Source organism: the organism of the source record quoted next, unplaced genomic scaffold (assembly GCF_019419815.1).
Source record: "Pyrus x bretschneideri cultivar Hongxiangsu unplaced genomic scaffold, Pyrus_bretschneideri_v1 Contig1, whole genome shotgun sequence".
NCBI lineage: Eukaryota > Viridiplantae > Streptophyta > Magnoliopsida > Rosales > Rosaceae > Pyrus > Pyrus x bretschneideri.
The window spans coordinates 17,482,025-17,492,235 of record NW_025999390.1 but is presented as its reverse complement, the minus strand read 5'-3'; the positions used below and the strand labels follow the sequence as shown (position 1 = coordinate 17,492,235).

At 37.2% G+C, this 10,211-nt stretch overlaps 1 protein-coding gene across 1 annotated transcript; it reads right to left on the bottom strand.

Moving 5' to 3' along the window:
• Positions 1-2,562: 2,562 nt before the first annotated feature.
• On the bottom strand, positions 2,563-9,753 carry LOC103965206 (BEL1-like homeodomain protein 2). Its single transcript, XM_048589703.1, has 5 exons — positions 9,325-9,753; positions 7,527-9,001; positions 6,021-6,406; positions 4,996-5,056; positions 2,563-3,312 (listed from the first exon to the last, which is right to left on the bottom strand). The coding sequence occupies exons 2-5, from the start codon at positions 8,889-8,891 to the stop codon at positions 2,683-2,685; spliced, it is 2,442 nt and encodes an 813-aa protein (XP_048445660.1). The 5' UTR covers positions 8,892-9,001; positions 9,325-9,753; the 3' UTR covers positions 2,563-2,682.
• Positions 9,754-10,211: the final 458 nt, after the last annotated feature.

Genomic DNA, 10,211 nt, shown 5'->3' with positions numbered 1-10,211 from the left:
CCATGTGGTTCTATACAACACTACAAAAAGAAAAAAAAAAACCCTTGCCGGACAGAAAATTTTTGTTAGGTCAAATAGGGTTCCGTTGTCTAAAACTTTAGGCTATTGGGAAATGTTGGTCGTGCAAAAGCCATCACTTGAACTCTTACCCGACGAAAAGAAGTTATTCATCGAGAAAATTGAGTTTCCCCGACGAAAGAAGTCATTAGGTAAAGGTGTATTGATCGCCTTGATCTGATGAAAATATCTTACTCGACAACGTCGTTTCGTCGCCTTACACCAAATTAAATACTCTTAAAAAATTGACCCAATGACATTTTCATCGGATAACTGTTTTAAACCAAAAATTAAAATAAAATAAAATTTTGCTCGGCAAATATTCATCGGGTTAACCTTTTTAAATTTTTTTGAGAATGTATTCGGTATTAAAACAATATTTAATGTAAATAATTTATTTAATTCTAATTATATCAATCTAAAATACTAAATTAATGGAAACTTTAAAAAAAATTATTTAATTACATTCAAAATAAAATTGTTCTTGCCACTTAGTACTATGGTCTAGTGATATTCTTCTTCACTTGTAAGTGAGAGGTCTTAGGTTCGATTCTTACCAAAGGTGAAATTTGAACTAGATTATTGTCAACCCATTGTGATGCTAAGTCCAGCCCCTCCCCTTAGTGAAGATAATGTCATTTGTTCAAAATAAAAATTGTTCTTACAATTATGTAAAGAAAAAAACTAAACGAGAACCTAAAATACTTGTGTGGTTGCTAAGGTGGCAGAGGGAATGACACCCGAAGGTTGCTTGAGGGCTCAAGAATGCGAATGCCAAAAGTTGAGATTGCTTAGGTTATCCCAGCAATGTATTGTCGGATATATTCGTTGCGCTGGAGCACAATTTCTCACTGACGAGCACCTTTTTCTCTTAGGTACACCTCTTTTTCTTTTTGGAGCTCAACTTATTCTCATTAGCACGCTAGCTCTATCTCCACCTGATACAATCTAGAGCACGTCTTGGTCGGAGGATGAGAGCTAGATGAATGACAAGACCTTCGAGGTCCCAAACCGACCCATTTCTAGGCTATGGACTTCTTTGCCTTTCTGTTGCCCAACCCTGTCCAACAACAATTGTAAAGACACATTTGGATCAGGTGTCAGTTCTTCCATTAGGTTATCTGGTTGCTGCTAGGGGAGGTTGGCTAGGTACTCGTCCTTCTTCTACGTCATAGATGTCTACAAGAAAAACTGAGAGAAACCAATTTAGATTATCGATCATAATTTAAACATTGTTTATTGTAATGAAATTTAAATCTGAAACGTAGAACGAAACACTTTACATAAATGTTATCCGCGACCTAGTTGCCATAATTGGCATGCGTAACCCCCTAAACCTCCACTTCTATCAAATGCGAACCAATCGTCTGCCGTTCCTTAACCCGGTAAGATAAGAGTTGAGAATCAGAGTGATGAAGGTATGACTTCTTCATCCATTTCCTAATCTGAATGTTTGTTTTTAGTGATTTTTAGCGTATCCGATTTCGAAGTATATACAAACAAGTTTGACGGCTGGATCGTGGAAACTAGTTTTAGAATGCAAAATTCATCGAAGGAATTTAATATGCCAAACATGTCTCTCACTTTATATATCCACTTACTTGACAAAACAAAACCCTAAAACTAATTAAGCCTTTGCGTGATAGAACTTTTAATGGTTTGTTAGGCAAGATTTCACACACCACACGCCATTTTTTCCCTTTGCGCCAAATGTTTGCCTGACAAAATTAAGGACTCTTGCCCGACCAAATGTCTCTGTCACGCAAAACCCCTGACAAAACCCTAAATGTTGACCATATTTGCCCGGCCAACTGAAATTTTTGTTGGGTAAAACAACTTGACCCAACAAATTTGGGTTCGTTGGGCAAAATTTTGTAGGCAATAGTAATTTCTAGTAGTGCTAGTATTTAGATTTTTGGCTAGCTATAACATTTACAAATCAGTCATAAATTTATTGTTTGTTGTTGAATACTCAATCATGGAGGATGGATTAAGAGAAATAATTTCACACATGTTTTCCCTTTCTACATGCTCCTATCTATTTTTGTTCATTGATTCTCCTTTAATTTATTCGATTAAAAATCAGAAATAAATAAAATTGTGTAGAGGGAGGATAGGAGTATGCGAAAAATATATATGATCATAATAGTTATCCCTTCATTAGCCAATTTATATGATGAATATATAGTGCAAAGTAACTCTCCTTCCCCTTCTCCAAATATGATTTAATTTCATGATATTATTCTAGTAAATACCTCCTATCAAGGTACCTGACCTAATTAAAGTACATAGAGTTTTAAAAAAAGAAACAAAAATTGCAAAACCATCTACTATACAATTACAATAGACCCCAACTAATTACTTAATGCTACTTTTCTCACCATGTATCTTTCTTCATAGAATGGAAGTTGTATAGATATATAATTATAATATATATATATATATATATATATATAGAGAGAGAGAGAGAGAGAGAGAGAGAGAGAGAGAGAGAGAGAGATGAAATTAAAAGAATAATGAAAAAAAGATAAAGAAACTAATTAAAGATGTTTTTTCTTTTCTTTTTACTATTGTCTATAGAAGTTTGATATATTACTCAATGAAGATAAGTGGCTGATTAATTGCTTAACAGCCCCCGAAGTCCCTAATGGAGAAAGAAGAAGAATTCTTGTCGGGCATATTGCTTCCACCACCACCACCAGCATGGCGGAGCCCTAGAGTGAGTGACACGTCACCAGCTGCCGTGGTGGTCCCGAAGCTTATAAGCGTAGAAGAACCGATATTACTACTATTTTGATGATGATGATGAGCTGCAATATTTGCATTACCCGAGGTGGTCCCATAACTGCGACACGTGTTGTCGGCAGCCGCGGCGGTGAAGCACTGGGAAGCAGGCGGCGCCACCGCGGAGGAGGTGGTGGTGGCGATCATGGGGTGGTGCTGCTGCTGTTGTTGATGCCTATTGATTGCTATGAGTGAAGAGTCGTTTTCAGAGGCATTGATATCAGATCTTTTACCTGTTGGCGAATTTGTTGTTGGTGGTGGTGTCGTGGCAGTTGTCATTGTAGGCGTTGGAGTTTGTGCAGAGAGGCCAGCATTGTTGTTACGTTCTCTCTCTTGATCTGCTGTTGCACTAGCAGCTCCTCCTCCTCCTCCTCCTATTTCTTCTTCTTCTTCATTGGCTTCTTGCTGGTACATCTCTTCCACCATGGGTTTCCACAATCGAACCCTAGCATTTATGAACCAATTTGAGACCTGCATTCAAAACCGAATCACTTTATTATTAAGGTCATGCATCAAAGTTATTAATGCAATTAATCAGTCTTCGATTTTATAACAGTCAAACCATGGGTTTATCACTATACAAGAATTACTTGTATTGAATGGATTCACCATCAACGTGTAGTTCTGTTTCAATAAATTGACATGTGTAAGTTTTTCAGCACATATTATTGTATTATTAAATCATGATGTCATATGGTAATGAACTCATTTCATATAAGTTGTTCCACTACCAATACTGATTGATCACTATATATGATGCCAAAAATGCATATTTTATTATAACAAGCATTGTTGTATGTTGTAGTAAGATTTGATTAAAGGCTGCATGTGGTCCAATGTCTTAGGAGATAGAGTGTTGGGTTTTCACCCATGCATCATAGATTCGAAACTCCACCTCCTCTAACTTATTGTCATAGTTTCGAACCTCCCTCACCTTAGTAATAATAATTTTATTTTAGAGAAAAAAGATTTGAATAAAGGCCAAGCATCTTTTTTCTCTATAAAGGTGAGAGAAAAACTACCTCCAAATTATGACATGTTTTAAGATTTTTGTAACTAATATGTTTTGGCTTTTCAAGCAAACAATGAAAACCACATTTTTTTTGTCAAATAAACCACATTGAAGTGAAGAAAAAAACATAATCAATGCAAAAGACACTACTTAGTAACATTGCTAAAGCTTACTATGTTTAAAGACCTAATGATGAAACAATAGATGAACTTGCCATAGTTAATTAAAGATATTATGAATAGCTTTGATTTGCTATGACCCATTGAAGTGGGAGCATTTATTTTGTCTTTTAAGTTAAGGTTCTTGAATGATAAGATGTGGTAGGGAAGGTGTCATTTGATGTGAGTGTGTGTGTGAGAGAGAGAGAAAGAGAGAGAATCAAAGCTGCAAACTCTCATGTCTCATCTGTTATGTACTTGCATGGCACAACTCTTTTTTATTGTTTGTAGGTGTGGGGTTGGTTTTCACTCTTATCAGATTTTATGTCAAGGAGTTAAAAGAATCCAAGGTTAAAGAAGAAAGAAATTTAACAAATAAAAAAGTTAAAAGAAGAAAGAAAGGGGCAGAGAAAACACATTGCCTTTCTTCAACAGAAAAGCTTAATTAGAAACCCAGAGAAATAAAATCCAAACCCATATAAGTTCTTCTGAACCTACTGCTGGTCCCTTCCCTCCCATGATCCCATCTCGTCTTTCTATCTAGCTACCTATCATTTCCTTCTTCTTCGTTAACTCGACAGTCTATATATTATGGACTTTTAACTTAATGCATACACAGGAGCCCTTTCTTAGCAAGATTTTCCTTATACAGTTGCAAAAACGAAATGGTAATTATCCCGGAGGGACAATGCATTTAACGTGTAGGACCCTCAGATACTGAAGAAAAAATGAAAGAAACAATGAACTATATAAGAGTTATGGATAGTGAATATATAGTCCCTAAATGTTCATATACCGTACGTATATATTAACCTATATATATATATATATATAGATAATTGTTATTAACATTTTAAAAATCACATTCTATATTTCTCACAAGTGTATTTCTCTTTCTAATTATAAAAAATTTGGAATGCTAATTGAGATTTTTAGAGTGCTAATTATATATATATAAGATGAAGCCAAAACTAAAATAATTACCTGATTTCTGGATAGTCCAGTCTGTCGAGCCAACAGATGCTTATCAGCATCGCTTGGATACCTGAGAAAGAGACCAGAAAAGAAAATGACATCAGTGTCCTTGCCTGGACCGTATAAAGAGTTAGTATGCTTTCTCATTCTGTACCCCTAAGCCTACATGAGGTTAAAATATATTTCTCTTTTTAACCACTGCAAGGGCGTGAGAATCTAAGACGAGAAGATATCAGTCCCGATCGATCGCTACCTAGCTCAGCCCATCAGCGCTTGACCTGTGCCACCACAACAACTAGACCTAACAGAGTAGCTATCTTCGACTGTACAATCTCCTCTCTCTCTCTCTCGTATTTTCTAAGAGAGAGAAAGAGAGAGACATGATGAAGCTTTAGTGAATTAATGCATTTTCTTTTCCACAGCTTTTGGCTGACTACACAACATCCCAAGTAATTACGAGCCCTTTTAGCAGTAATCAGAAAAGACTTGTACGTAGCTTGACTTAATTAGTTAACTAGTTAATGCTATCAGTACCTATCATATATAAAAGACTTACCGTTACTTGGACTAATTTCGACCAAAACAAAACATTACTTAGACTAATATAAGTAATGTTTCATTACTATATTTATGTTTTCACCTAGACATTTATGTCACGTAATTATAAGTAAAAATCAACATAATTAATGGTCCAAATGACAGCTAAAAGCCTACTATGCAAAGCATTGTCTTATCATATATAAAGAGTGTTGATAACTAGACACATATACTAATTACATTGCTAGAATAAAATCTAATACAGACGTGTCCCACACACATGACGATAGCGCACACCTCTATGTTAAAACATATATATCAACAATTGTAGTCATTTTGCGTGTGCTTAAATATCATTTTTAACTTTGATAGACTGTTAACTTGATAGTGTGCTTTGAAATAAGAGTTGCCTATGTAATAGCATGACGGTCATTTTCATAAACTATATATCACAATAAGCAAGTAAAGCTAAAAGAGTATGGTGAAAGGCAACGCACGGGTGAAGAAAATGCTCAAAAAGCCAGGCTCTCAAGATGTTGACTGAGCGTTCCGGCAGGCCCCGTTGGGGCCTCCAAGCTTCTTGTTCCATCATGCCCATTTGATGAAATGCTCTTTGCTGTCTTAGGCTTTGCTCTAGAAGCTTCAGCCTTGGGGTCTCTCCTTTTGTTATTCCTGAGGTTCCCGCACCATCTTTCTCTCCAAGTAGCTCACAGCTGTGCTTCAACTGTGCAGTGATCGCGTCCTTTAGGCACCGAAAATGTCTTGACATGGCCTTTTGAGCTAAGGCTGTGTACGGCACCGCCGCTCCGAAACCCATCACCAGATCGAATGCGTTTACCACCATCTGCATTTGTTCGCAGTAGTGATTGTACCTTCGATCCACCTGCAACCATGCACATGTAATCGACATTAACTATACATGTACGTATTAAATGCAAATGTCGGAGTTACTGGCAAGTCACAATCTCTTGAGGCCTTAAATGTTCACATTTTTAAGAAGTTGGAGTGACTTGATGGCTTGAAATAAACATAAACAAAAAGAAAAAGAAATAAATTAAATCATGTATAATATGCGACTTAATTTAAAGATCAATTTTCATGGTTAATTAATCTTCCTCCACAACCAACCAAAGCTTTTGACCAAAGAAGGCAACACGCATGTTGATAGTAACTAAGCAACTTTAGAAGCAGATAAGAAGTCTAGATCATGTTAGATTAGAGAGGGTAGCTACAAAGTGTAACAAAAGAAAACAAGAAGGTGACTAAAACAAGAAAAGTTGAGTACGAGAAAATTAAAACATAAGAAATGAGAGTGTAACAGTCATATCAAATGAGAGAGAGAGTGGGTCTTCTTATTTTCAGAGTATTATAATTATGCTACAAATTTTTTTTTTGAGAAGGATTTTTTTTATCTTGATTAAAGAAGAGAACAAATGCATATATCAAATTAGTGGTACGGCAAAAAAATGATCGTTAATTCCAACTATAAAAATATTATACAAAACTTACACACTTGTTGATATAAAAAAATAAAAACAGGGTCAATTAATTAATTAAGTTATAATACCAATAGCTTCCTCGAAAAATTACTATGCACGGTATGATCATAACCCAGAGAGGCACTCACATACATAAATATCTTCCTATACGTAATATGATGATATGAAGCTAAGTATACACCATATGATTGATTGATTGATTAATGGTCTGCCCGATCAAAATAATGTTGCTTATTGCTAAGCACATACTTACCTATAAGTAGTAGTGTTTCACGTTTTCCTAGATCCTAATTAAACATAAATCCAAAATGTATACTAGCTTAAAGCCAGCACCAATCCCATTTTGATCAGTGAAATATATTATCATTTTAATAAATAATTGTAAGTGGCCGGAATTTTCTGTGTTTGTCCCGCTGACTTGGGAGGAAAAAAAAAAAAAAACAATAAGGTCTTCAATAAAAAAGGAGAAGTCTTTGAAGAGAGAGAGAGAGAGAGATTACATGCCTCATCAAGCATGGACAATAGTTTAACTTTCCTTCGTTGATGTTCAATCCTATCAGCGGCTGACAACGGATGCACATCCTTTAATAAAGATGAAGAGGCACCACCGCCGCTGCCACTAGTGCCAGCTGGATTGGAACTAGGGTTTGTGGTGGTGTTATGCCTACCACTAGTACTACCACCAAACTTGCTCTTCTTGAGCTGACCCCTCCCTACACTGCAAAACTCTTCCAACAATTCTTGGGCAGCCTTCACATACTTGGAGTTCCTCAACACGTTCACAACTCCGAACGATGATGACGACGACCCGAAACCGACATGATGACCGCCTACAACGCCACCTTGCTGCAAACTATGCAATGCCTGATGATGATGGGAAACCAAATTCTTGTATTGAGTACTAGAACCTTCATGTTGATGATCTCCTTGATTATTGTAATACAATAAGTTACTAGCACTCTCCGATCCCATCCCGAATTCGTTAGCTTTTGCTGCCTCCAAGTGCTGCAAAGAAGTTGATAGAGACAATGAAAGTCCTTGGCCTTCCACAACCCCACCAATTTCACCACCGCCGCAAGCGGTATTGCCTCCTCCTTCATGGCCTTGATGACTCTCAGGAACCCAAGTGAATTGACCAAAAGCCGCTCCTCCGGACGCGGCGGAAAACCCTTGGAGTGAATTGGTGGTGGTGGTGGATTGGTTTGGAAGCAACATGTGAAGGGTGGAAGAAGTGGTGTGAGAAGGAGGAGGAGAAGGCGATCTTGGTTGTGATGGGTTCATTAGGAAAAGCTGCATGGCTGCCGCTGAGTCTGCATTAATTGTTGAAATCTGGGGATGGTGCTGATTTTTTGAATCTCCCAATGGTCCCAGCCCACCACCACCCACTCTTCCGTACCAGTCGGCCGCAGCAGACACGGCAGCAGTCTGCTGCGGCTGAGGCATCATCCGATAGTTGGTTGACATTGGATGCCCTAGTAGTTCGGCAGCCCCACCAGGGCCGCTGCCTGGAGGGTAATTGAACATCTCAGACAACATCCCGGCGGTTTCATATGCTGGGAGGCCACTGGATTCTTCCTCGTCTAGGCCAACAAGTGGCGACGGGGCAGGGGTTTCGAAGCCTTGCACCCTCAGCTTTTCCCTCCGGATCTGCTGTGCCAAGTGGTGTTGTTGCTGCCGCTGTTGTTCTTGGTGGCTTGTCATAGCCGATCTCTCGAAGCCATTAGAGAAGGTGAAGATGCCTTGGTGGTAGTCTTGGGACATAGAATTAGGAAGATTGTAGTAGTTTTCTGAATCAATTGAGTAGTGGTGGTGATGAAGATTTCCCTTTGGTGGCGGTGGTGGGAGTGGCGGTAAAGTTGCTATGCCCATATTATAAAACTAGTACTGATCTTCTTCCTCATCATATTTCTCTCTCTCTCTCTCTCTTCTTCCCCTTGTTGCGTTTGTACTCACTTCCCTCTCTTTTCACACTTGATTTACTGTTCAATTCAAAATGGATCGGTGAGACACACGCAAAAAACAAACAATACCCATCATGGAAGAGTAATTTGAGTACTCATTAATTCATGAAGCTGATTAAATATAGCAATAAGAGAAGAATTATTATAAACAATATATATAGTAATAAAGAGAGAGAGAGCAGAAAGGAATGATGAAATGGATAGTACTACTACTCTTTGTTGGTGTTGTTTTTCTTTAATTTTTGTTTTCTCTTTTCATCTGTACTTTTATCATTTTCGGACTTGTTCATCACCATCATCATCATCTAGTATATTTATATGCACATATATAATATATATACCTCTAGGAGTTGCAGAGTATGAAAGGGTGTAAAGCTCTCAGACATCGTTTTCCCTTCTGTGGTATTGAAAGCTTCTTGAATTCCTCTCTCTCTCTCTCTCACACTTGTTTGTGTTGTCGCTCTGTCTGTCGTCTGTCTTTCTCTTTCTCCTTTTTTGCTCTTTGCAGCGAGTGTTTTTGCAATCACCTTCAACCCTTCTGAAAAAAAGAGACGGTAGCAAGAGAGGGAGTGTTTTGTCTGCAAATATAAAAATAAAAATGGTGGCTTTCTTTGGGAGACTCCTCACTAATATCTCTCTCAACTTAACCAACAAACGCAGCTATAGCTTATTGGCTTCAAGAGAGAGAGAGAGAGAGAGAGCAACAAACAAAAGAGAAAGAGAAGCGGTCGCTATTCTTCTACTTCATCAGCTCCTATTCTTTTCCACACCAGTATTATATATTTATTTATGCTTCTATTCGCCTAAAACTTTTTAAAATCATTAAAAGAATATCATTACATATCAACGGTTGAGGGTAATTTGGAATCCAAAAAGGATGAAACTTAATTTATAGACTTTTGTTTCCAATGACCCTCATGTCCTCCATTTGAAATGCAATGGTTGAGGGTACTTTCGTCCAAAAAAAAATGGAAGTCATGGCCTCATGAGTGTGCTAAAATTCGAGAAATTGGTCAAAATAATTATTTTTCAAATTTGAACTGAGATAATTAATTTTTCACTATATTATTGATATTTGAGTCCTGTTGTCAAAATATGATTATATTGTAGTTAGTATCTGATCTTTATATCCTTAGTATCTTATTAATATATATGCAATATTTGATTGTTATGTCATCAGTATATGAAATTTGATTATTTATTTAAAACTTAGTTATATTTTTAATAT

Bases quoted from the DNA above. Each gene is read 5' to 3' on its own strand.
- LOC103965206 (XM_048589703.1), bottom strand. From the start codon at position 8,891: ATGGGCATAGCAACTTTACCGCCACTCCCACCACCGCCACCAAAGGGA. The intron at 6,407-7,526 runs GCATGTAATCTC...GCATGGTTGCAG, and splicing joins TATTGTCCATGCTTGATGAG to GTGGATCGAAGGTACAATCA. The intron at 3,313-4,995 runs GTAATTATTTTA...TTTTGAATGCAG, and splicing joins CTGGACTATCCAGAAATCAG to GTCTCAAATTGGTTCATAAA.